The 25,679-nt window shown below is 48.1% G+C and overlaps 11 protein-coding genes across 14 annotated transcripts; 7 read left to right on the top strand and 4 right to left on the bottom strand.

The window, feature by feature from the left end:
• Window positions 1-1,843: 1,843 nt before the first annotated feature.
• On the top strand, window positions 1,844-2,193 carry FOIG_03454 (uncharacterized protein; the record flags this gene model as incomplete). Its single annotated transcript, XM_031201320.1, has 2 exons — window positions 1,844-1,967; window positions 2,027-2,193. 2 exons carry the CDS (start codon window positions 1,844-1,846, stop codon window positions 2,191-2,193), a joined length of 291 nt encoding a protein of 96 aa, XP_031068844.1.
• Window positions 1,844-3,901, bottom strand: FOIG_03453 (uncharacterized protein). Its single transcript, XM_031201319.1, has 2 exons — window positions 3,536-3,901; window positions 1,844-3,485 (listed from the first exon to the last, which is right to left on the bottom strand). Exons 1-2 carry the CDS (start codon window positions 3,803-3,805, stop codon window positions 3,360-3,362), a joined length of 396 nt encoding a protein of 131 aa, XP_031068843.1. The 5' UTR covers window positions 3,806-3,901; the 3' UTR covers window positions 1,844-3,359.
• Window positions 2,658-6,604, top strand: FOIG_03452 (uncharacterized protein). Its single transcript, XM_031201318.1, has one exon. It carries the CDS (start codon window positions 4,109-4,111, stop codon window positions 5,222-5,224), a length of 1,116 nt encoding a protein of 371 aa, XP_031068842.1. The 5' UTR covers window positions 2,658-4,108; the 3' UTR covers window positions 5,225-6,604.
• Window positions 3,964-7,480, bottom strand: FOIG_03451 (uncharacterized protein). Its single transcript, XM_031201317.1, has 2 exons — window positions 7,276-7,480; window positions 3,964-7,222 (listed from the first exon to the last, which is right to left on the bottom strand). The coding sequence occupies exon 2, from the start codon at window positions 7,034-7,036 to the stop codon at window positions 5,432-5,434; it is 1,605 nt and encodes a 534-aa protein (XP_031068841.1). The 5' UTR covers window positions 7,037-7,222; window positions 7,276-7,480; the 3' UTR covers window positions 3,964-5,431.
• A 123-nt stretch (window positions 7,481-7,603) lies between these two features.
• Window positions 7,604-13,508, bottom strand: FOIG_03450 (uncharacterized protein). Of its 4 annotated transcripts, none has more exons than XM_031201315.1 (5): window positions 13,173-13,508; window positions 12,159-12,858; window positions 11,574-12,108; window positions 10,050-11,515; window positions 7,604-10,004 (listed from the first exon to the last, which is right to left on the bottom strand). In XM_031201315.1, the coding sequence occupies exons 2-5, from the start codon at window positions 12,397-12,399 to the stop codon at window positions 8,227-8,229; spliced, it is 4,020 nt and encodes a 1,339-aa protein (XP_031068839.1). In that variant the 5' UTR covers window positions 12,400-12,858; window positions 13,173-13,508; the 3' UTR covers window positions 7,604-8,226. The 4 variants fall into 4 exon arrangements, with proteins under 4 accessions (XP_031068839.1, XP_031068837.1, XP_031068838.1 ...); XM_031201314.1 differs by having other exon boundaries at window positions 7,684-10,004; window positions 12,159-12,582; window positions 12,639-13,508; XM_031201313.1 differs by having other exon boundaries at window positions 12,159-13,508.
• Window positions 13,322-13,657, top strand: FOIG_03449 (uncharacterized protein; the record flags this gene model as incomplete). The annotated part of the gene is made up of 2 exons (XM_031201312.1): window positions 13,322-13,396; window positions 13,541-13,657. The coding sequence occupies 2 exons, from the start codon at window positions 13,322-13,324 to the stop codon at window positions 13,655-13,657; spliced, it is 192 nt and encodes a 63-aa protein (XP_031068836.1).
• A 740-nt stretch (window positions 13,658-14,397) lies between these two features.
• Window positions 14,398-17,334, top strand: FOIG_03448 (uncharacterized protein). The gene is made up of 2 exons (XM_031201311.1): window positions 14,398-16,827; window positions 16,881-17,334. The coding sequence occupies exons 1-2, from the start codon at window positions 14,713-14,715 to the stop codon at window positions 17,061-17,063; spliced, it is 2,298 nt and encodes a 765-aa protein (XP_031068835.1). The 5' UTR covers window positions 14,398-14,712; the 3' UTR covers window positions 17,064-17,334.
• A 231-nt stretch (window positions 17,335-17,565) lies between these two features.
• FOIG_03447 (uncharacterized protein) lies at window positions 17,566-18,114 on the top strand (the record flags this gene model as incomplete). Its single annotated transcript, XM_031201310.1, has 1 exon — window positions 17,566-18,114. The coding sequence occupies one exon, from the start codon at window positions 17,566-17,568 to the stop codon at window positions 18,112-18,114; it is 549 nt and encodes a 182-aa protein (XP_031068834.1).
• Window positions 18,115-18,302: 188 nt separating this feature from the next.
• FOIG_03446 (uncharacterized protein) lies at window positions 18,303-18,683 on the top strand (the record flags this gene model as incomplete). The annotated part of the gene is made up of 1 exon (XM_031201309.1): window positions 18,303-18,683. The coding sequence occupies one exon, from the start codon at window positions 18,303-18,305 to the stop codon at window positions 18,681-18,683; it is 381 nt and encodes a 126-aa protein (XP_031068833.1).
• A 228-nt stretch (window positions 18,684-18,911) lies between these two features.
• FOIG_03445 (uncharacterized protein) lies at window positions 18,912-20,496 on the top strand. Its single transcript, XM_031201308.1, has one exon. The coding sequence runs from the start codon at window positions 19,062-19,064 to the stop codon at window positions 20,394-20,396; it is 1,335 nt and encodes a 444-aa protein (XP_031068832.1). The 5' UTR covers window positions 18,912-19,061; the 3' UTR covers window positions 20,397-20,496.
• On the bottom strand, window positions 18,914-25,288 carry FOIG_03444 (phospholipid-translocating ATPase). Its single transcript, XM_031201307.1, has 4 exons — window positions 25,244-25,288; window positions 21,191-25,146; window positions 20,733-21,142; window positions 18,914-20,684 (listed from the first exon to the last, which is right to left on the bottom strand). The coding sequence occupies exons 2-4, from the start codon at window positions 24,572-24,574 to the stop codon at window positions 20,567-20,569; spliced, it is 3,912 nt and encodes a 1,303-aa protein (XP_031068831.1). The 5' UTR covers window positions 24,575-25,146; window positions 25,244-25,288; the 3' UTR covers window positions 18,914-20,566.
• Between the last annotated feature and the right edge of the window lie 391 nt (window positions 25,289-25,679).

Genomic DNA, 25,679 nt, shown 5'->3' with positions numbered 1-25,679 from the left:
CTCCGTCCGCAAAGGGATCTCGGTACCAGACTTTAATGTTATTCATAAACTTATGCCCTCAATTACTCGGTTCGCGTCTCCATCTGGTGTGCTATCATCATCTGTCAGATCAATGTTGTGCTCAAGCAAACCATCAATAAAGCCAAGAAACAACATTTTCCCTTACATACAATATTAAATTCAATCATACAGTTTATTCCGCTTGACTTGCAAGGTACGAGCAAGGCAAGCCCTTTGTGGTACATCAAGTTCATGGTTGAGATCTTTCTTCCTTGACACTCGACAGTGTCAAGTCAATCAAATGCGAAGTTCTACAAAATGGAATAAATTTAGTAGGTATGTAAGCAGTATTCAGTGCTTTTAGTATCAATAATTAGCCTAGATACTTAGTTAGAATAATTTATAAATTAAAGTTTAGCATAGAATACTACTATCTAGTACTCTATAGTATTATACTTTATATAGCTTTTATTATAATTAATTAGATTTATAACTATTATAATTTACTAAGATTAAAATATTATAAAAAGTATAAAACTTAAGTTTTAGTCTTATTAAATAACTAACTAAGGAGGTTAACTGGTATAAGAGATTGGCATTAGTTATAAATAAAAATCAGCAATACTAACGTGATATTTATTTGCATAAAATAAAATAAATTTAATAGGTACATAAGCAGTATTTAGTGCTTTTAGTATTAATAATTAGCCTAGATATTTAATTAGAATGATTTATATAGATAAAAATTTAGCATAAAATACTACAATCTAATACTCTATAGCACCATACTTTATACAGCTTTTATCATAATTAACTAGACCTATGACCACTATAATCTACTAAGACTAGAGCCTCGTGGAAAGTATAAGCCTTGAGTTTCAGTCTCATCAAATAACTGACCAAGGAGGTTGGCTGGTATGAGAGATCGGCATCGGTTGTGAACGAAAATCAGCAATACTAATGTGACGTCTGTTCGAAAAGGATCAGTATAATGACGACCTATCTGGTACAGCGCTTTAACCTGCTTCTGTCTCAGACCCAGGAAAGAGTCTCTTGGCCTCAGAAAGCTTGATTGAGATTACAGTCTAGTTTCCGTCGTTCTACGGGGGTGAAGTGACGAGTGACGGGACACACGCACCAGCCCTGGTCCCTGGCATATGCATACCTCTAACCGCCACCAAAGGGATGCGATTCTGTCCCTATTGGGCAAGAACTGACTGATGGAGTTTGGGCTGAACATCCTCTATCCTGTTGAGCCGCCTGTCGACTGGAATGCGGAGCCGTTTGAACTACGCCTACCTAGTGGCACCAAACTTCAGCCTTTTCGGATTCCTTTTTTGGTCCAAAATGCATGGTCCACGATTTGTTGCTTTCCGATTATGGAAATGCTAGACTAACATATCGGGACCATCATACAGATCCTACGAGCTCACTCCTGTGCACTTGCATTGCACCCCTTGCTGATCATCTTCATATTCTCTTGTGGGAGGCGTCAAACTTCACTGTGCTGTGATGGAATGGGCCCAAGAAGGCATGATCGACTCTTTCGATAGAACTTCTTCCATCAGCCACCTGATCTAGTTTCTTGAGTTGAAGACTAGATTACATTGCATGCGATGCCTCCAACGTTACGCTAGAACCTTGACATTTTGATTCGGTCTTACTGGCGATAACCTTAAGCATTATTGTAATCCAGTGTTGTTATGGGAGTCTTTTCCTTTAATAATATATGTTTTCAGTCACCATATTTTAAAGAGTCAGGATCTTCCACTTCATTTCATCTCACAAAAGCCCAAGCCCTTATGAAGCATAAATACAGTCTAAGAAACACATAATCCCAAACATGGCTTTGTCTGCAGAAGCTATCATCTCTATCGTGGGGACTATCATCAACCTCCCAAGTTGTGTCCTAGCGTTCTATCATATGTGTAAGGGACAGAAGAAGGACCACCACAAGGACACTCGAGGTATGTGGACAATGTGATTGTCATGTTGTTTCTAACGCGAAACTGATCTGTTCTAACAGATATCGAACAAGGACATAAACTGCCCCAACGAATGACACATTATTCTGGTTATCATTCCATTTGGAACCAGCATCCAGATTACCCCAGTCCATGGGTTTCGTACATCGTTCCATCTCGCTTTCGAGGTTATGATCGAGTACAGCGAGGTCCTGCATGGACCTTCTGATAGTGGTAGAGGTGCTTAATTAAGCTTCAGGTTCCTCCTCAGATCAGTCGAGGCTAAAAACGTACGGTCATTGTTTTCTATGGGGTATATTGGGGTACGTTGGGCTTCCTTGTATCGCGATTGTATGGGAAATAGGAGGTTGCTGCTCTTACTTTTGGTTTCCTTGTTATACCGGTTCCTTAATAAGCAGGGTAGTATTAAATTCCAAGGAGATCCTTGAAATCTCTTATAAGTACATAATCTAATATGAAGGTATCGCGATCATGACAACAACTCCGCCCCCTTCCATACAGAGCCTAATCCAGCTGGACTTCATCTGAATTATAGGGTAAATGACCCATACCCAACCATCTTTGAAGAATCTCTGCTGACTAACCTAAACGGCAGCCCCACTCAGAAATTCTTGGGGTATATAAACTCGCACTTTTCCCGATCTCTTTTACTTTTGCTCCTTAGATCAAAAAGCATTTTTTAATGTTTTCTGAGCCGCCACGACCTTCACCTGACCTCTGGGTCACCTCCCACGGTGTCGCGTTGCCTTTCCCATTGCGGGAAACGCTCAGTAGATTATAACCCTTGGATATAGGAAATTCTCCGTCAGGTCGTTGTTTCGCAACGATGTCTGTAGGCGGTGTAATGCCAAGAAGGGGGGACATTTCATCATCCTGAAAAGGATTTTTAGTAAATTTCGCGCTGCTGATACTAATCAGTGTGGTGTCGCGTAAACTCGTGTTGCTCATTAGGTGTTTGACTGAGAGATCTCAGCTGTAAAATTTCGCGTCGTGAACTTCGCGCTGCTATGGATGCGAGACCTTGTTTCGAGATGCGGCTCTTCAGCCTGCGTCTCGACTTCGTTCCTGCAGACCAATACCTAAGCGAGCTTTGCCTTGTCGTAAGGATTAAGCTGATGAGGCTCAAGACCGTTATTGGATCGTGTTCCTAGCGACCAAGCTAGCGTCCATATCCAAGACACCTTCACAAGTCGCACTGCACCGGCTTCATGTCAAATTCGACTTCTAGACACGTGAATCATGAATTCATTACGTTGTAGGCAAACGCCCTATTGTACAGCGCCGATATCCCCAAAAGCCGCAAAAAATCCTATCACTCATCGTTGGGAGAATCGCCCAAAATTCCATCAACACCCTGACTTCTGTGCTGATCCCTTACAAAGTCTTCGATTTTGTCATCGTGATGCGGCCGCTCTGGTGGTCCCGGTGGCTTGTCTTCCTCCTTGGGTGGGCTTTGACGAGCGGGCAGGATCTTGGCTGCAGCTGGAACATATTCTGTGACTGCAAGAAGTCAGTAATTTATCATTCGCAGAGTGTTTGGCAAAGCATACTCTTCTCAATAACAGGATTGGGTTTCTGATTCTCCAGTTCACGGGTGCTGTCCGCAGCCTTGTCAAGCTGCTCCTTGAAGCTCTCGTCTTGGATGTTGTTGTTCTGGCCTGATTCTTGAGAAGCCATTTTTGTTTCGTTTTATGCGGATTGTGTTTCCTGTTGAAGGTTGATGCTCCGATTAAGATCCAGACGAGAGAAGGCTGCATGTAAATATTGTGTATCCCTACCCCATTTCCTTGTTCTTCCATCTTTATCCCCGGCATTGGCATACGCAATGGCGCAAATCCTCAATGCACCCCTGTGAAACCTTACGTTAGTCCATTCTTTCAGCTTGTCACCCTCTATAAAGTGACGTCAAGTCGCAGCTGGCGGGGTCGTTCCGATAAGGCCCGATAACGATTCAAAAGTCTATCTTATCGGACCGTTCTGAATGGATGGGCTGATGATCACCCAACGATATCACTTTTGTTTGTTCCGCTAAAGAGGTATTTTATCAGGAACAAAACTTGACGCCGTCCCTTTTTTATATAGGTGCTATTTTCAACCTCAATTCTGTTGAAAGTACAGCAAAGATGGCGCCAATTCCTATCACTATCGTTACAGGGTTCCTGGGATCAGGTAAAACGACACTGATTCTGAACCTGATCCCTCAACTTCGCGCCCAGAACCCAGACTATAAGCTTGCGCTTCTCAAGAACGAATTCGGCGATCTCGCAGTCGACTCACAACTCGCGGCCAACTCTGCCATTTCGGGTGTCCAGGAACTCCTCAACGGCTGCATCTGCTGTAACCTCGTCGGTCAACTCGGCCCCGCGCTCGAAGAACTAGAAAAGACCGTCACACCCGATCGAATCGTTATTGAAACCAGCGGCTCGGCATTCCCCGCGACCCTCGCTCTCGAAGTCAACCGCCTTGCGCGTGAGTCCGGGAAGTATATCCTCGACGGTGTCATCAGCGTCATTGACGTCGAGAACTGGAAGGGTTATGAGGACACTAGCTACACGGCACGCATCCAAGCGCGCTACACCGATCTCATTGTCTTCAACAAGTGGGAAAATGTCAGCATGCTGAGATACGACGAATGCCTCGACCGAGTTGGCGATCTAGAAGTTGACGTTGCCAAGGTCAAGAGCGACAAGGGCAAAGTGTCGATGGACTTGATCTTTGGTGTGGATGGTGGTTTGGCGAAGGAGTTGACAGGGGCAGATCTTGAAAAGACCAACGGCCACAGCCACGACCACTCCAACGGCACAACAAACGGCCATTCTCACGACCACCAAAGCGAAGTCGAGGTTTTGTCAGTTGTCCTGAAAGCCGATCCTTCAGCACGAGTTTCGACCGCAAAGCTCATCGCCTTCCTCTCCTCCGCCCCCAAAGACGAAGCCTACCGCATCAAGGCCCTTGTCTCACTCTCATCAACGCCCACAAACTCCGATCCCGATATCCCCCCACCAGAGCCAAGCGCCTCCGGTCGATATATCCTCAACTGGGCATTTGGCCGCTGGACGTTCACACCTGTTGCGGAATCACTGCAGGAGCATGACTCGAGCAGCGATGTTACACTACGCATGACAATAATTTTTGCGCGATATGAGAGCAACAAGTGGAAGAAGAGAATTGAAGCTGGTGGATTGATAGAATTAGAAGGTGGAGATTCAAGCGGCTTGGCCGTTACAAAAATTCTCTAGATTAGAATATAGATTTAAAAGTTGAGATGGATTAGATGTGAGAAGATGTCACGAAGAGACGAAAGAGATGGTTATGAAGCATAGACTCATGATTGGATTGAAAGAACGCTTGTCGCTATTTGACCAGGATATAGAAAACAAACCCGCTACCTGGCATTTTGAATATATGCATGATACAATCTTTTACACGCAATCTCTTATAAGGCTCTATATCCACCCGGGACCTGGATTGACAGGACTCGGAACAAAATTCGCACCAGGCGCCGGTCCATTAGTGACTTTGTCGTCGTTGAAGTTTTGCTCATCGAAGTAATAATCCGCCCAGTCTTCTTCATAGACATCAGCCTCAGGAGTCTTGGATTTGATCATCCATGGATCATCGAATGCGGGACTATCATCTGCCTTGGCCCTTGATTCAACCTCTTCCTGGAAGTGCTTAAACACTTCAGGCGTCGAGAGGGCTGACATTGGGGTCGGAGGAACTGAAGGACCCGTCGCCACTGTCTTGACGGTCTCAGCTGGACTGCTGCAATGCGATGTTGGCGAAGCCGGCGGTGACAGTGAATTCGCTTCGGGATCAGAGGTGAGAGAAGCGGAGGGGCGATGAAGCTTGGCGATACCGTCGAGAGACTGAGGAATCAGAGGAGGTGGACGGTTGTACTTCTTGATAGTTGGCTTGTGATGAAGTCGAGAGAAGTTGGGACTGATTTCGACCGGCGTGGCTGTGATGGCGCCATTCTCACAGCTTGAACAAGTCCCAGACGTCTCAGCGATTCCATTATGACACACCCGACACATTGGGTCCGAAACACTGTCTTGTCGAACATGGACTTGTGTAGAAGGTGCGTGAACGGGATGGGAGTTAAGGGCATCTGCCGTTGGCTTGGAAGGCCGTCGCACAACGACTGTATGAGCAGACTGCTTGCGCTTCTGAGAATCTTGCGATGATCGACGAATAGCGACCATTTGAACTGATTGTTTTCGCCTGGGCCATCCTGAAGCCGAAGCATCGCTTGGTCGTGGTGATGAGATTGGTGAGACGCCAGGTGTAGCGTGGTTGTCTACTCGTTCGAGTTTGATGGTCTTGGCTTCGCTGATGACCGCAGAAGGCGAAGGTTCTCTTGCAATATTTAAATCATCAACAACTAAGAGGCTTTTTCGAATGTCCACAGAAGGTTCGGGAACTTGCAGTGAATCTTGTGGTGTTGCTGTTGCTGTAGACCCAATGGTGTCGAGCTTTTCTAACGGACATGGCTCCTCTTCAGCGGGTGTAAGTGGTCCAAAGGCAGATCGGAACTGTCCATTAAACGGTCCAAAAGTTAATCGCAACGGCTGCTGTGCTCGAGGATGCTCTAGTCGTGGTTGTTCCGCTGGTGCCTGTATTATTCGAGGCTGCTTAATCTGTGGTTGAATTGCTCGAGGTTGTTCTGTTGGTGGCTGTACTATTCGAGGTAACTCATGTTGAGGCGGTCTCAATGCTGGAAGCTCTTCTTGCGTTGGTTCTCGCACAGGAGATAATTGTTTCTGATGTTGAATTTCATGTCGTCGATGTATTTGCTCCACGAAAGAAGCTTTTCTCATATTAATAAGAGACTTTCTACACTCTTCGTCACTGGGAATATCGGCCTCAGTGATCCTCCTGGCAGGTCGGTCCGGATAGTGCAACATGGTGAAATCTTTACTGGTTGAGGAGGTTGTTTTTGCCACAGACTCAGAAGCTCTTCTAAAGCCCCGAAAACTCAGGTTCCGGGGCGAGAGCTGGTCCCGCCAGCTGCTCATCTTATCGTCGTTGCTGGAAGTCCAAGAAGGCATCGTGAAGTGTTTGGGCTTGGGGAAGAAGAGTAGAGTAGCCTGACTCGGAGCACGATGTCTCACAGGTCAGGAAAGAGAATTTCCCAGAATACCTGATTTCAGCAGAATGGATATCCCAGCCCCAGCCTCCGTTATAAGGAAATGTCTTTGGGGTCCCCTTTTTTGACAGAGCTGAGTGGTGTCAGGCTGTTTGACTGGAATGTAAGTGAGTGATAGACGGGAGGGGTCCTGGGTCTTACAAGACAAGCCCCCCATCGGAGGATATCTTCAGTGGGTATAGAGCTCTGGGGAACAGAGCGGAACTGAACTGAACTGAACTTGGAAGACGGAATAGAGTTTCTCGTGGTAAAGGAAATGCAAACCTTGTTAGATAGTCTAGTTACCTCTAGCATGCGCCTCTTCTTACCTATGGCGGCTCGGAGGTACCGATGACAACAGGTAGTGTCATTGTGCGGGGGCAACTCAACCTTTTGGCTTCCGCAGTAACTGAATAGGACACTTTAAGGCGTCAAGGTGGTGTCAGGCACACGGCACAGGGACGGGAAAGGTACGGCTTGGTACAAAGAAGAGAGTTTGTCTCCCAAGAATGCAGTTTGGGCAACACCAAAAGTGCTCCAATCCAAGAGCACCAACCGTTCTACAGAGATAGGCCGCAAGAGAGCCCGAGCATAAAGACATAAGCACACAATGAAAGCTGAAAATAAATTTCCCTCTCATGATTCTTTCTCAGTGACGACTGACAGAGACTGAGACTGAGAGGTGACATACAGCCACATGGCCCATGATTCATGGTCGCAAGCCACCAAAAAAACGCCTATCCACTACCCGACATATCCAACCTCAGAGACCATTCCAGTCAACCTTGCCCCTGATATTCAAAACCTCGTGCAAGAATTCATGAAAACTATATCGACAGAATGGTTCAGCTGTTAGTTCCGACTGTCTTGTCCCGTTCCTCGGTTCCTGTGCCTGACATGGTCTTTGCAAGGCTGTTCCTGGCTAGTAATCTTTGCCATCCTTTGTTGGTCATGACTCGGCTTACGCCATCTTTTAGAGACTTTGTCGTCAAGTGTGGTAGTATTTCCCTCAGTAGCCTCAATTAGGCCCTCTACATGGGTCATCCATGCTAGCTGTCAATCATGGAGATATTGCGGCTTTGGAATTGATTCATTGTTTGATTAAGCGATCGACTATAGGTTGACAGTTACTGTCATATTGTTGCTAAGAACCAACAGCGTTGGTGGCAGCTCATTGCAGAGAACCTCGACATCAGAGAGATACTGTATAGTAGAAGCTTCATCCAAGCAAGTGCCCTCTGAAGGAATTGGCAGCGTGCTGAGAAGAACAGCAGTCTCCTTGGAATGCTGACGCATCAATTCGTTCACAATGAGATGCTGCGCTCTGCTTGGAAGCTCGTTGAAAGAGAGCTCCAATCCCTGCGGTGTGTAACCCGAATTTTGACCTTCCTCCTCTAGATGTGAACTTAATCTGTATCTTTCAAGCATTTCTGGAATTTGGTCATAAGATTCGCCCCCTCCTTGTGTAGATCCTCGAGAATTCCGCCGTGAATGGAATCGAGAATGATGCGTTGAGTATGGCTCGCAGTCAGACTGTTCCGCGAAACTGACTTTTCTGCTCTCCTCGCCGGCTAACACTTGACCGCTAGGCCGGGATCTATTCGGGAATTTTCCTAGCGACGATTGCCGCGAATAACTCGGTCGATACGGTCCGGCCTTGGGAGTCTCAGATTCGGTGCTAGAGGGCGGCGCAAAGCTTATCGTGGACCCCTCTGCTTCCGAGGCCACGATCTTTGTTTCCGGGACCGGGCGGCTGGAGAACTTCACGGCCGAGGACTGCCTGGAAAGATTGGGTCTTCCTGGTGTTGACGCGCCGCTGCGATACGGTCGTACAGTGTCTTCTCGCGTAGGGCTTGGGGGGCGCACACGACTGAAGGCTGCCGAAGGTCCTAACGAGTCTCGCGAGACAAGAGGGGGAAACTCTGCCGGGGCAGAGTCTGTGCTGCCTCCATGTGGTCGTTCGTTCGTCTGTGTTGCTGACGATTCTGGTGCAACTTGAGAGGCTGATGCTGATGCCGACTGTGATGTTTGGACTCCACCAACACTAACGCCAACTCCCTTGACTGTCGCAGACGATGACATTGTACCGTACGATGTACTTGTCCCGACCGCGTCCCCAACTGTGTCAGACTTGGACCTTCGGCCAAAGCTTTCCCAAAAGTCACCACGTACTCTACCATCCTCATCATGAGAATCTCCACCCCCCAACAATGGCTGACGAGCTGCATCACTCGGGCCGATGTTTCTTTCCTCAATCGACTCATGGTCTAGTGTAGAACTGTACCCCATTTCCTCGTCATCAAGAAGTTCTGCTTGCGAGTCTTCTGCCTCGTCATCCTCGTTATCCGTTTCATCTAATGCACCGTCTGGGAGATGGTGTGTGTGAATTCCCATACTAACCCCCATCTTTGAAAGCATCCGAATAGCCGGCCGTCTTGGTAATTCGGGAACATCCGTCGTGCTAGCACGTCGACGGTCGTATATCTCCTCATGAGGGTTATACAAACCGGGCCTCCCAGATATCGTATCATATATGTGCTCCAGCTGATCCAGCTCCTGAGTAGAAGTCATGTTGTCTGATCGGCCTCGGAACATCTGAACATCATCCCACCACTCTTCGTTGCGGAGTGTATCGTTGACGACAATTTCCCAATCGATGTCGTTACCTATTCCATTGACGATGAGATCGTAAGTATTTAGACTGCCTGATGCCAAGCAAAATACTTTGACCTCTGCGTCAATTCTCAATTTCTCAAGAAGTGCCAGAACTCGAGCATGCTCTTCGTTGACCTCACTCTCGTATTCCACAAACAACATGACCCGAAGGGTATAAACATGCTTCCAGAGTTGCACACTGTGAAGAATATGCCCGAGCTGCAAAATGAGGGTGTCTACAAATATTAGCTTGTGCCGTCTTCACAAGAGATTCACCTTACATGTATCAAAGTTGGTGGTCAGTAAACTCTTTCCGTCAGAAGTAACCTCGGCCGACATCTGGATAGGCCACAGGTCGATGTACTTTTTGGTGTTGGTTCCGTCCTTTCTTGGTGTCTCAAGTGATTCAAAGCCACACCCCACCGCAATGTTAAGTCGATATCGCAACGCAAGGTCCTCTAGTATAGTCAGATACTCTTTTGGAGACATCATATTCTCGGTACGAATAACGTCTGTTGGTAGGATGCCGTCCATGAGCCTTGCTGACGTGTCACCCCGTCGCCTCCGAGGCCTTTCGGGAGCTTTGCCATTTGACCTAGGGGGCCGTCGCATTTGACTGGACAAAGATACGGGAACATCAGGTACGCGTAGCTTCGGGTTTGATTTTCGCAGTTCCTCCATGTTGTAAAATCCAAGTACAGCAATGTTGGGACGCATGCCACCAAGGCCGGCTGATAGTATCAGATTGCGGATGCCCCAAGTGATAGTGGGGGACATTGTTAGCTGCACAAAAGCCTTGATCTTGGAGAACTCATTGATGTATTTTGTCCAAGCATGTTGTTGAAGCCGAGCTTCATGAACCCCTGAGTTGAAGTCGTCGGTCACGATGACATGGCCAAGAATGTAAAGCGACCCCTTTTTGAGTGAGTTACAAAATTGGATCAACCTGGTCTGTCTGCGAGGGTTGTTGATAAGTAATATGATATGCGGTCTCCAGAATTTGATGTGTTCTGGTCTCAGGCGTAGCAAATACTTCCTTACTTGATGATAGATCAAGTTTTGGCTGACATCGCCCCAGTGCTTAGGAGGGCTGAGGTAATGAATGAGGAGGAATAGCAACACAAGCACTGTGATAGCAATAGCAGCATAAGTCTCATCGATGAAGAACATAGCAAAGCCTGACAAGATGCCGGCAAGGAAAGCAGTTTGCCAGGTGAAGAACTTGAAGCTTGGCCTGAAGTTAGGGGCTGACCCGACTTTGAGAAGGAAGCAAGCTAAATTCATGACGAAGAAAGTCATCTGATATCCCATAGAGATAAAGGTAGCGATCTGGTTGAGATCAGCGAACAGCGCCAGTTGTGCAATGACATAAGTCAGAAGCAAAGCGTAAATTGGTTCGTCACCATGTTTCGTGCCCTTGCTGAAGAAGCCGAGGCCTGGAAGAAGCTTATCCCTTGCAAAAGCTTGGAACAGCTTGGAGGCACCGATCAGGCCCATAAGAGCAGAGAAGAAGGTGACTGCACATTCACCAGCGAGGATGACAGGTTGGGAGAGGTTGACGAGAGGGATGACATTGTCGTTGGCCAGGAAAGATGAGTGAGTTGTGCTCGCAGCCAGTGAAAGAATTACGACAAAGTAGATGATAAAGGTTGTCAACATTGCCCAGAGCGTTCCGTGAGGGATCGATCTGCTTGGGTCTTTTAGGTCTCCAGACATGGATGCACCTGCGAAGATTCCTGAGGTAGCACTGTCTCATTGTCAGTACGAGCTTGTTATACACACACAGGTTGACATTAGGATCGTACGGAAAGAGAATGCCAAACAGATCACGAAACGTTTCGAGGCCTTTGAATTGGGGGCCGCTGTGAGGAAGGAAGTTGTCGGTCAGGGTATCAAGACTAGGTCCGGTGAAATGAATCCCGAGATCCCTATCATGGAAGGGAGCCTTGAAGACAGCAGAGACCGGGATGCTGACAATGGCCAAGCTCAGGATGGCAAGCAGAGCATTGGAGGCTCTCGAAAAAGTTGCAGATCCTAGGAAACAAAGACCAGTACAAAGCAACAGGGCAGCTGTTTGGAGGCCATAGCCAGTCCAGTAACCTGAGGGGAAAGCCGCACCGAGATTTAGTCTAACACAGTCAATAAGACCAACAACGTTCATGCTTGCATTGAGAACTTGAGCAAGATAGAAGAGGATTCCGATGGAACCACCAAACTCGGGTCCCAGAGACCGTGAGATAAGATAGTATGCACCACCGCCCTTGACTTCGCCATTGGATGCGATAGCTGATAGAGAAAGCGTTGTCAATAAGTCAATGGAGTAAGCTGTAACTAGAAGTCCTGGAGTCTTTGTTAATATTTATGAAAGGCCTCATATGCGAAAAACCTACCGAGGATGCCCACGAAGCCGATTTTCCCAATAATTTGACCGAATCGCAAAAACATGAGAATACTCATGATATTGAGAAAAACAGGGATGTAGACACCCGAGATGCTGCCCAACTTGTTGTGCCGTGGCTCCATGGTGACTGATACCGATCCTCGTCCGCCATGAGACCCGGTTATGCTATTTCGTTGTCGTTCTCCCCCATTGTCTACTCCCTTGATATCTGACTGTTGAGGTGTTGTCATGGTGCAGTCCAGAGAGCAAGTCGGGCATTCAGTCAGTCAGCCAGACGAGGGGTCAGTAGTAGCGAGCACTGGCCCACATGAGCAAGTATGAGACGGTGAAGAACCGCGGTGGAACAAAACACTGAAGAATGAGGCTTTTGAAAGAGGGGAGAGGCCTGAGAAATAATGATGTTATGGTGTATTCTATTGTTCAAGGACCACTTAGCAATTGGGTAATCGGTCGTCAATCCTATGCTTGCCAAGAGAATTCCAAGCTGAAGCCTCCCGCGTGTTGCACATTGGGTGTGGTTAGTGTGGTGGTGAGTGGATAATACAAGGGAGCTATTCGGCAATCCGGGCAAAAACGTCCATGTTGGTTTAGAGATCATCGCCAATCAAGGACGCCACAATAGCCTCAAGGGAGGCATTCTTGGGCCTCCATCGTAGTTACAGCAGGAAAGGTATGGAAGTTTGGAGGAACTAGACGGGTCAGCAGGGGTCCACGGTGCTAATGTTGGTGTTTGAGGTGGTTTCAAGGGTCCACGGGTGCTGGACATTCCCCGCTAAAACCTCCATTTCAGCGGTTAGAGGCCAGTAGAATCCAGTAGTGTTGCTTAGAGCTATCCCTCCAGAGCTCAAGATATCACAGTGATAGCCGTCTTTATGACTCTTGTCTGTGGGGAAGTCGGATCATGTGCAAGAGCTGGCCCAGGGGAGGCAAGAAAACTCGAGACTTTGATCCTAAGTGACAAAATAAACTTTTCAAAAAACCTCCTAAGTTTATGATAACTTACCAAAGTCTTTTTATCACTTAGGGTCAAGGTCCCAAGTTTTCATGCTCCTGGAAGCTGGCGTGACTTGTTATGCTAGAGCTCATAGTGAACCACAAGGTGCAGCTTCGTATCGCGATAGGCGCTGTAGGTGCTACCAAATGACGTAGGCCATGCCGAAGGAAATCCACTCTGAAATTCAAGCTTCTGTCGGTGCTTCTGTTGCCGAGGTTTTGAATGCTACCTATGTTCGTCGTATGGCCAGAGAGAAAGACGAGGCCTGATGTTAGTAAAACACAAAAACCAAGACGAGAGATCGAGATCTCTGATGTGAGATATAGAAATATCTATTCACATGTCGACATGCGCCTCATTCATCTGACTCGACTCAGAAGGGTCGTGACGCCCCCACTGAGCGTGACAGCATAAACGTGCCCGCTTCATCGCACCAAGTGACGGGTAATGTACATCGATTATCGTTGTGGGGCCGCACAGCCAAGATTGAATAGATTCGTGTAATAGGGTTGGCATAATTCAAGGTTATGGTTCAGTGTTTTCATAGGCGTGGCTCCCCTATAGATACTCTGAACAGAGAACAACTGGTATCGAAATTGGTGATAGTGATGAGCATGTTGTGCCGCAATAAAACATATGGGGATAAGAGATCAACACTCGTAAACAAATCCTTCTGAAACGTTACTCATCAACATCCCAAGGTATCTGACTCGGTCATTACGACCCCAATTTGGTAGGTACAGTACAACCTTAGAGATAAGGTCGCAGGTAAACGGTTGGATTTCCTTTCAAAGCATTTTGCTTGCCTATATCCATTGGCTCTGGACGAGTCCATACCTAGAATACTCGACGGCAGACATGGAAGTCATGATATGATATCCATTTCAGACTCGGGATGAGTGATTAGACACTTATCACAGCTTATATAAGCTGACTTGGTTTTCAAACACTTTACCATTTTATTTGTATGTTGATGTAAATGATGTACAAGGCACCTCTCCATACAGTTGTAACTATTATTTTTGCTAAGTATTGACCTTTTCAACGCGTGGAGTCTTCAACCAATACCTCCACTATTAGCCTAGCTTGGCTCGGCAGCTGCCCTTACTCAGTAGTCACCAGACCCCAGAGACTGGGCCTTCCCTGCGTCTGAGCTTCACCGTTCAGGGCAACTACCAGCCTGGGCATATGCAGTTTGCAGCTTGGAGCCTTAGCCTTAGCCTGTATGCTACGGCTTGACTAAGCCCTTATCTCACCCTTCCTCTTCACTCCAACAAGAAATTCCGATACCTCTCAATTGACTCTATCACCCGACCAAGCGTGACATATTCATATAACCTTTGTTCCCGAGACTGATTTTGGTCATCATTCTTTGTCGTCATTCTTTTTGTTGACTTCTTTGGTTCTTCGACTGTCTTATCAGTGTTGCTGGGCATCCCGCCAGTCATCTGCCTGCTGCGTCATTACCGCTGTTCGCGACTCAAAACCTGCTGTCAACACCGCTCAGACTATGCGATAAGGCTTCTCACACCTTCAATCGGACTGAAAAATGGCTTCTCCTTCGAGGATCCCCTCTGAACAGCCTCCTAGGTCTGCTTCGCCCTCGAGCTTCCGACCTCGATCGATTTCCGCTTCGGTCCCTCGAGCTGATTTGACAGCGCGTCTTGCTTCTCCCATCCCATCACAACTTGGAACTACGCCTCCCAGAGGAGGTTCGCCACGACCTGATGCAGCTCCACGTGCCGAGAATCTCGAGGATTTGACCCAGTTGCCTGGAAGCGGGACCAGCGCCCAAGGACCTGGTGTATCTGCTCTCGCCGCTGCACTCTCCAACTCTCTAGGCCAGTCTCCTCCGCGACATGGCACTCCCGCAGCTCGCGTTGCTACTCCCCCGATTCGCTCACAGTCTCCTCTGCTCGGCGGTCGAAATTCGGGTACACCGACCAACTATGGCTCTTTCAATTCACGGTCACAAAATGCGCTGGGCACCAGTGCACCTTACGAAGATCCTGAGATTGTCAAGCGTCATCTAGTCCAACCCTCGGATGATAATCCAGGCTCAGAAGAGTCATCGATTCAAGGTAATTCGAAGGGCAAGCAGCCAGCCGAAATCGGCGGTGCCGGACTGGGCGAGGACGAGTTCTCCAGCCTGAAGTTGCAGGGAGGTGATGTGACTCGAGGTATCTACAAGTGGACCGAACAGGCAGAAGCGAGAGCAAAGTACAACCGCAGCAAGAGTTTCGATTTGGGACGGCCTGAGCCCGAGGCGGAGGTACTTGACATCAACTCGATAAAGGTGCCCGGTGGCTTCCGAAGAAACCATCTCCGTCGTAACGTCCAAAGCCCTGGCCCTCACGGTCATCCTGAGGACGGCCACGCCTCTCCTGCGCCGGGCCAGCAGAGATTGTTCACCTCAAGCTTCCTCGAATTCTTGACGATTTATGGCCACTTCGCTGGTGAGGAACTGGAGGAGGATGACGAAGACTTAGGACCGAACGAGTACTTCTCATCCGGAGAAGACACAGACGAGTACAACTCCGACGACGAGCGGGAGCCTATGGAGGATAGTGCCTTGTTGACACCTTCAAGACGCAGACGCAAGCGCAAGGTCCGCGGTGGCACTGGAAACAATAGTCCCATGAACGCGGCCTTGCTGCTTCTTAAGTCCTTTGTCGGTACTGGTGTCCTCTTCCTTCCTCGAGCCTATCTCAACGGAGGTATGCTCTTCAGCAACCTGATTCTCTTTGGCGTTGCCGCTCTGAGCTATTACTGCTTTGTGCTTCTCGTGCAAACACAGCTCAAGGTTGGAGGCTCTTTTGGTGATTTGGGTGGTGCACTTTACGGGAAGCATATGCGTACCCTCATTTTGGCTTCTATTGTCATCAGCCAGATCGGTTTCGTTGCCGCTTATACCGTATTCACTGCCGCCAATTTGCAGGCCTTCGTCAGGGCTGTTTCCGACTGCAAGTCCTCGATCAGTATCCAGTGGCTCATTCTTATCCAGATGCTCATCTTCCTGCCATTTGCTCTTCTACGAGATATTGGAAAGCTAGCATTTACTGCTCTAGTCGCGGATGCCTTTATTTTGATTGGTCTGGCTTACCTCCTGTACTACGATATTCTGACTCTCAACGCGAACGGTATCTCCGACATCATCATGTTCAACAAGAAGGACTGGACCTTGTTCATTGGAACTGCGATTTTTACTTTCGAAGGCATTGGTCTCATCATTCCCGTTCAGGAGTCGATGAGACACCCTCAAAAGTTTCCTCGGGTTCTTCTTATCGTTATGATTATCATCACAGTCCTCTTCATTGGCATGGGTGCCATCTCTTATGCTGCCTACGGTTCTCACACCGAAACTGTTGTCTTGCTCAACTTGCCTCAGGACAACAAGATGGTCAACGGAGTTCAGTTCTTGTACTCTGTTGCCATTTTGCTTTCTACACCATTGCAGATCTTCCCTGCCATTCGTATCGCTGAAACAGAGCTTTTCACTCGCAGCGGCAAGTATAATCCTTGGGTCAAGTGGCAGAAGAACGTCTTCCGTTTCTTCGTGGTGATGCTTTGCGCGGCCATTGCTTGGCTCGGTGCCGACCATCTGGACAAGTTTGTTGCTCTCGTTGGTAACTTTGCCTGCATTCCACTTGTCTTTATCTATCCTGTAAGTTAAAAATGTCGAAAGATTTGATGTGCAATACTGACTGTTTCTTCTAGCCTATGCTTCATTATAAGGCGATTGCCCGTACGAAGTTTTGGAAGGTGGCCGACATCCTACTCTGTATCTTTGGATTTATCGCAATGGCGTACGCTACCACGCTTACTGCGATGAGTTGGGCCACTGCGGAACCTAAGCATCCGGGATACTGTGATGAGAAGGGAACAATGGTTGGCTTCTGAGTCATTGACTCATGTATAGTTGGTGTATAGGTGTGTGAGCATGGGTTTGAGAGGTTTGACGGCCGCAAGGCTTGCTATACCCGTGTGTTAGTTGAGGATCCATTGCATATTGTAGCTTGCATTGTGGTGTTACATTATTGGATAGATTGTATGTAGCATTTGGGAACGGGTGATGGGAGTTGAAGGGTTTAGCCGGTTCAGTTTCGAGTTTCATTATACATCGCGTAAGATGGCGTATTCATCTGTATTCCTTGACGGTCGTTAATTCGTGATTTCGTTGATATTAGCAATTGTCTATTAATGATTCGGCTTCGACACGTGGGGAGGGGGGCCGGCAGACCGGGAAGTGGGGGATTCTATATGAATCTCGGAGACCGAGGCGGAAATGATGATATATGTCTATCGCAAAACACCGGGCCGTGATATGGGTTATTGGAGGTGTCACCAGAACAAAAGCGAGGTCTCGTTCAAAAGCCACGACCATAATATCTAATATTCTACCATGTCCCTCCGGCCGTCAATAAACTTGACAAGACGCTGTCTCTTCAGCTTATCATCAACGTCCAGGCGAACTTTTGCTCAACAGGCACGGCAAACTCGACCTCCGCCTCCTCCGCCCTTTCAGACTGTCGCAACATGTCCGGAGCCGACATGCGGGTGCGCGGCTACTCCTGCTATGCCAGAGGATCTCCCTCTGGACCGTGAGGGGCCTCTTAAAGGCGCAATTGCTGGGTATGCAGAGCATGTACTAGTGTGTACAGGAAATGCAGATTGGCCATCGAGAATAGAGGATGATAATGGCGGTGATTGCCTCGCTGCGGATCTGAAAGAGTTGTTTGGACGTGGAGGGACTTATAGCGATGTTGGTTTTCTCTTATTATGTGTGGATTGTCTTGCTGATTCTTGTAGCCTTTTCATAATATTTCTGTTCTCAACTCGTCGTTTCCGAGCTCTGTTTCACCACGTCCTGAAGTTCAAACCACATCCGTGTATTTGGTTCCAAGCTTCAAATACGTCCCTTTTCTACCGCGGGTATCATTTGATAGTGTAGAAGCACTGGCTAAGGGGTTTCTGCTCCCTAAGAAGCTTCACCCTGCACATGAAGGACTCTCACCTATACATCGGGATCGCTTGACCCGCAAAGAAGGGTACCAGGGACTACTACCAGGCGTTCAAGATGTTCGCGATGTTTTGGTCTTGATATGTGGACATACAGGACGTGACGCGAGATGCGGTATCATGGCGCCTGTTCTGCAAACTGAGTTTGAGGACAAGTTGGAAATGGAGGGTTTTGACGTCTTGCATGGACCCGTGCAAGTTAATCTCGGCGACAAACAAAGAATACAGGGAGAAACCGGTGAAGGCAAGACTACAGCTAGAGTTGGTTTGATCAGTCATATCGGAGGTCACAAGTTTGCTGGCAACGTTATCATTTATCTGCCTCCAGACCTGAAGATGGGCGATGAGCCTCATCCTTTGGCTGGATGCGGAATTTGGTATGGAAGAGTTGATCCAAAGAATGTGGAGGGTATTGTAAAAGAGACCATTCTGAGGGGAAATGTGGTTGCGGATATGTTTAGAGGAGGTATTGATGCTGAGCATAAGATGTTGCGGATGTGAGACATATATATGTATTGATAGATGGCTAGATACCCCAAGTTCGAGACATATGAACAAAAACTCTCCAATAGAAATAAACATTATATAAACCATTACCACGCGTTACGTATTCGCGAATTGTATTCAATTATGACGACGATGAGTACATGTTAAGGCGATTCAAGTGATCCACGTGACCTTGATCTAGTAATTACAGCTTCAATTTTTGGTGACCATCAGCTCAAGGAACTCTTGAAGATACTGAAAACGACGGGACCACAAGGACCAACTCGAACGTCTGAGCACATCCGCCTTATTTAGTCTGTTTTGGCCTCAGGTGGTTTCGTTCTGGATATGAAAGCTCAATAAGACGACTAAAAAACTCCGAGATCAAAACTGATGCCCTCACCACCAACCGATATGATGAGAGCCACATCGAGGATAATCACAAGTTCATCGCGGTCTATCACCCAGAACCGACGAACTCTCACAAAATGTGGTCAATTCCAGAGCCGTTTGTCAATAGCTAAGACACAGCCTCCAAGAATCTCATCACGGAGCCTCTCAACTTCATCACCACCTCGGCAACATGCTTCTGAAAAACCAGACTTTTCTACACCTCTTCAATCACGAATCTTCCCCTCTCTAATAGTCGTTGGAATAGTTCTTGTCAGTGGCGGCTACTATCTTCTCACGCCGCCGTCTCGACCCAACACTCTCAACGAGATAACCTTTGTTCCCTACGGCATCACAGCTCGCGAGGCCATCTCACCAACCTCATTCGTCATCACCGCAGTCCCACGCACACCAAACCCTTCTCTACCATATCTGAACCCCTCAGATAAGCACTGGAGGTATCCTCTTTGGTCTGTGGAGTTCAAGCAACCCGAGGTGCAAATTTCTCGACATTATACGCCCCTGCCTCCACTGTCTACAGAGGATCCTATAGATGGCTCGCTGCGGTTTTATATCCGGACTGTTGGCGATGGTGAAATGTCCAACTATCTAGGTCGAAGACAGGTTGGAGAAGATGTTTTCCTACGTGGTCCACACGTTGGCTTTGAACTAGCGGAGCGATTGGGTGAGCACTCTCGTCTTGTCTTCCTTGCCGGCGGTACAGGTGTAGTGCCTGGTATACAAGCAGCGAAGGCTGTTTTGGAAGCGAACGAAAAGTCAAGCGTTGACCTTCTCTGGGCTGTAAGGAAGAGAGAAGAGGTTCAAAAAAGTGCTCCTCCTCGGCAATCATCGTGGAAGTTTTGGCAAGAAAAGAAGCCCACGACATTAGGCACTGAGGTCGAGAGCCCTAGCCCCGTCACAAAGCGCTTGCAAGACCTCAAGATGGCCTATGGTGATCGTCTAAGGATTCAGGTCGTTGTTGACGAGGAGGGAACTCGCTTCCAGGATAGGGATATTAGCAATGCCATTGCAGCATCACCAGGAACCGTTGCTTCGTTTAGTGCAGGCTGTCGATTCCACGATCAAGCAATGCATGTTCACGCCTCCGAATTCGCCCTCGCTGAAGGGCCTGGTTGTGTGTGCAAGCCTTCTGAAGGCACCACCCCCGGGAAAAACTTGTTTATCGTCTCTGGCCCCGACGGTTTCATTGAGTACTATGCCGGGCCCAAGATATGGTTAGGTGGCCAGCAGACTCAAGGTCCGATATCTGGTATAGCTGGCTATCTGCAAAAACAGAACCCTCTCCTGGCAAGAGATTGGCTAGTCCTCAAGATGTAAAATCACTGTCAAGATGGTCTCATATAATGTATTATAGTTCAAAGCACTCATAAAGAGGCGTAGACATCATCTATTGGGTACGAATAAAACATGCAATACTATGTAACAATGGCGCCTTCTACGTGATAACCTAACGCCAACACTAAACTCCAAACCCATGACATGTTCCTCTAGTGGCTCTGAACCTTCCTATACGACGGAGGCTTCATTGTCCTCCTAATCAACTTGCCCGCGTATGGTGGGATCAGTGATACAGCACCAATGGCTAGTACACGCCAGACGAATCCCCTGGGCAGATGTTAGTAAATATGACTCAACAAATGAAGTGCGACTTACCATGTTATCAAGAACCGAAGGTCAAAGTATCCGCCCAAGAAAGGTATGGAGCCGATATACAAGAGGAAAGTGCCGATGATACTAATGATCATAATGGGATGCCATGTAGTGATCTCAATGGCCACCATGAGAAGTTCGTTGAGCACTAGAACGGTATAACTGACAGCAACCATCTTGGGCCCGTCGACTTCAGTGAGAATCTGTGACAAGCCCTGAATCATGCCGCCTTGGTAGATGGATACAAAGACCCAAACGAAGAAAGTTCTGTACGATAGAGATCGTCCAGAAGTGAGTTCCTTGTAGAGCTCAGGGTAGAGGTTGGCAAGGTTCTCGTCCACGTCCTTGTCTAACACAAGTGACAGCACAGGGGCTGCAGTATACACAGTAGCATAGCCGACAAGTAGCCAATCCTACAATCGTCAGTGGTCATGAACGGAGAAATCAAGTCCACGGCTTACCTTGTATAGACCCTCAGGTTCAAACTTGATGGCAATACTGTACATAGTCTGACATACAGCAATAATCAAACCACGGTGAATAACAAACTGCGCGAGCTTAGCACTTCGCTTGTAACTGTTACGACCATGCCAGACCAATAGCTTGACCAGATGACAGAACTGCTCAATAGAAAAGTCTGCCGCCAAACTAGCCTGTCGACCTTCCTTGCCAACAATGCCGACACCAACATCAGCGGCTTGGATCATTGAGACATCGTTGCCACCATCGCCGATACAGCATACACGCTTTTTAGTGTACTCGCGGATGAGTTTGGCAACTTCGGCTTTTTGGTTTGGCGAACAACGGCAAGCAACAACGGTGGGCAGCTGGACGGCGATGGAGATAAACTCAAGACGGAAGTGTGTCAAAAAGAGAGCCAGACTTTCGCCATCTACCAGGAGACAAGCGTCTGTCTTGCTCCGGAGAAAGTCAAGATGTTCTTGGGCGTTATCCTTCTTCTTGAGCTTGGAAACTGTATAGATGTACTGACCGCGAGCCACCAGTTTGGAGCTGACGGCAACACATCTGGCAGTCTCGACCTTGTCACCAGTCAACATCCAAATCTTGATACCAGCATTGCGGAGAAGCTCCAGAGAAGGTTTTACGTCCTTCTGCAGCTTATCCTCGACACCAGTCACGCCAATTAGTTCCAGATCATGTTCCAGGTAGTGTGAGACCACCCGCTGCATGCCAGCATCACGCCCACTGATCGAAAGCGAGGCTTCTTGATAGCGAGCCGAGAACTCCTTGTACTGATCGTATGAGAGCTTCTTGCGACCAACGACCAGCGTACGTAAGCCTTCGCGCGCCATATTGGCGGTCTCCTCGTCGAGCCAATCATTCGCTGCAACGATGGAGCTCATGACTGTATCAGCACCCTTCTGGAAGAACCAGATTTCGCCAGTAGAGAGACTCGGATTCTTCACCTTGACGTCTTCGTGGAAGTGAACGATGATACCCATTCGCTTGCCTTCGGAAGTAAAAGGGAAAACGTCAAGGATTCGCACGCGAACCACCGGTCTCTTGCTGTTCGTGTATTCCAATACCATACTCTTGCGATCTCGGTACACAAGTCTCAAACCGACTGATTCTGTCCACTTGACAATGGCGATTTCGTCAGGAGACGATGCTTGATATCCAGTAACCTCTTTGCCATCCTCAATGTCAACAGTAGGTGTAACATTATGGCAAAGGGCGAGTGCCAGAACTACATCTCGAACTCGCGTGCCAATCTCTCGTCTTGTACGTGTCGTGCCCATAGTTGTAGTGCTAGAGTATGTGGATGACGGAGTGATAAGCATGTTCTGGGCAGCAGAGTCTGCGGATGGTGGGATGTAGAAGCCTTGTTTAACATACGTTGACACTTCGTCCATTGCCTCGTTGGCATAAGACACAGTACCAACGTGAATCTTCTTCATTTCCATCTCATTCTGGGTTAATGTACCAGTTTTGTCGCTGAGCAGGTATTCAATTCGGCCGAGATCTTCAGGTATAGTACTTGTTCGAACAACTGCTCCAGGCATACCAGGATCGCGTTGGATAAACCAGGAATATGCGCTCTTGCCCATGTCCAAGTTCACACGCAGACTGATGGGGACAATAGTAGAGAACAAAACCAAAAATCGCATGATCTTGACGTACCACACATTGTCTTTGGTGTTTCCGAAACCCTCGAGTGCGACAAGGATGATGGAAAGGGCCAATGTCAACGCGCACAAGATCTTAGTCAAAGAGTTGATCTCGTATTCGAGCAGGCCGGTCTTGGAACGTGAGGGGGCTGTCGATAGAGCAGATCGCGTCTGAGGACCTGTGTACATGATGACGGCCAGTGTCGTGGCTTGCGAGGCGATGACAGTATTGGCCCATGCTGTGTTATCTATTGACAGAGCAGCCGTGTGGGAAGCGTCAGAGTCTTGTACTGTCGCATGGTGCGCCAATGCATCCTTTCGAGATTCCACCAGCTCGATTGTGCCCAGAAACTCGTTTACCTTCCTGTCTGGCTTTCCACCGGTGACGCGCAGACGAACAAACTCCTCCGTCGGTAGATTTTGTGTAAGCGGTGAAGCAAGTCTGAGCTTCCAATCCGTCTCACCATCCAACTGATCGGTCCTGATAAAAGTCTCCCCTCCTGGTCCGCTTTCAGTCTCTTGCTCTGGTGCCGCTTCTGCGGGTTGCTTGCCCTTTGCTTGAGGCTCTTCGCCGTCGAACGCCAACAAGGTATCCTCCTCTGCTGGTTCTTCAGGAATCGGTGCAGGGGCTGGTGCCTCGGAAGTGAAGCATTTTAATATGACAACATCTGCAGGTACACGTTGACCCTTTGTAAGTTTGAGAACATCGCCAACTTTCAAGTCTTTTGACTTGCGGCTGACTTCGACGACTCGTGAGGATGGCGGGAGTGCCTCGACGTCGTCTTCCTCCAGAATGTCTGACAAATTCTCTCGAGCCCCCTTTGACTTCTTCCTAGAGTGTTTCTGTAACACTTCAGACTTGAGCAGTTTTCGTTGGCGTACAGGGGCAAGGTTGGAGTCGGCATCCTGAAAAACCAGAATGTTGTACTCTTCTGAATTCGCTTCAGTGTCTCTTCGCCGTCTGGCAATATCATCGAAGGCCTCCTTTCCCATGGTAATACAGAGTACGAACGCCAATGGTGCAATGTAGGTTAACAAGTAGCCAATTCTCAGGGCGGGTATCGCCTGCGACAGTGCCACGAGAAGGAAGTACATGTTGAAGAAGAATGAGAATTCGTTATAGAGGGTGATGGGGAGGAATGTCAAGGCTGTGTACTTGGCATTTGAGATGATGTTGTTTGGAAATCGCACAGGTTGAGTCGATCCCACGGCCACATGTCGAGAGGAGGATGGGTCGTCGTCTTCTTGGTCCTCCGCATCGCTCGGTTCTGGTTTCTTCGAGCCCGACATGAAACTGGGGAGTCGTAACCGTGAAGATACTCGATCCGAGTTCATGGACTTCCGGCTTTGCGAAGGCTGCCCCCCTAGCAATGGTTGATCGTCCTCATTGTAACCGCTTCCTTCCGACCATCGAGACGCACTGCTATTATGTTCCCCTAATAATGCCTGGGAATGTTCGTCGTTTCCGTCTCTATCCTGGCCGAGGTCGCCATACCCGCGATTCCTCTTTCCAGCTCGCCGCACTCCACCCATGCGCAAATTTCGCAGCGCTATCCGCGATGTCTGTGGCTCGGTTGAAGGGCGCTCGTTGTCCCTTGGAGCTGGAGTGGTTGATATTGGGTCGAGCTCCTGAATATCTAGATCAAGGTCGGAATCGGAGTCATTCGCGGGAGAGTCGGGTGGGTCGGAAGCTCGATATCGTGGTGAGGGCGGCATCCCTGGCTAAGCTCCTGACGATGAGGAGGAATAGAAAAGGTGCTGTGTTAAAGGTGAAGAATGGAGGATGGGAGCTAGCGGTGCTGCTCAGACATGCTGCGGCGGTGATATGAGGACGTTTACGATTCTTTTCGTAGTCGTGCTTTTCTAGTTGTAAGACTTTCCTCCCTCGTGTTCCTTGTCGGGGAATTCGGTGTTCGTCTTTATTCTTTCGGTTGTATACCGTTGGAGGCCGTCGAATCTTTAGGAGCTCTTATCTGTATCGCATTTCAGGGTCGAAGTCGCAAAGGGATCTACGCGTTCAATGTCCGTCCGGCGAACTTGTTGTTGATGAATGCTGGCAGCAATCGAATAGAGGCCGAATTGTGTTTCGTTTGGTGCACTTGATGTTTGTTGAGAAATGGTGACTCGTGTCTTGGCTCACAAGGGGACAGATCATTTCAAGACTGGGTGCTGTATCATTTGTCTTGTCGTAGCCTACGCTATTGCCAAGCGTCCTCTGGGGGGGGCGTCACCTTTAAAAGTGTCCCGCTGCCATTTAGAGAGCCCGGTTCTCATAGATACCTCCCATACTACTGTAAATTAGCCTTCTTCCAGGTATTTCGCATGTAGCTCAGTGGGGCGTGGCGGTAGCTGTCCCTGACAGATTACGTGGAGGTGCATGCTTACCCTGAACGACCTCAGGAAATCTCTAGTTCGTGACTTTATGTTAACATGAGGATACGTTTGATTTCCACTACCTATTATCAGGCAGATGGATATTTAAACTATGGGTCTACGTCACAAGTGTACGTACGTACTTTGAATCACATGTAAAATATCTTACTAGTTTTCGTTCATTCAAAAACTCCTGGGCCTTTGTTCAACTCTCCCAGAAACATTGAGTCTCATCATGAGAACCATCCACGCAACCCACGTGGTTATTCAAGGCACTGGTCAGATGGTTGAAGGAAAGGAGACGGATCATCAAGCGCAATAAGTTTCGTAGGTATTATCGGAGGTGACGATTTAAAATTAAACACTATCTCAATTCCTTCGTAAACACATGATATACATTTTTTCGGAGGGAATTGTATATTTTCCAGCTGTCTCTTGGGTAGTATTT

Source organism: Fusarium odoratissimum (assembly GCF_000260195.1).
Source record: "Fusarium odoratissimum NRRL 54006 unplaced genomic scaffold supercont1.4, whole genome shotgun sequence".
Lineage (NCBI taxonomy): Eukaryota > Fungi > Ascomycota > Sordariomycetes > Hypocreales > Nectriaceae > Fusarium > Fusarium odoratissimum.
The sequence above is the reverse complement of the archived record's forward strand: the minus strand, read 5'-3'. Positions and strand labels throughout refer to the sequence as shown.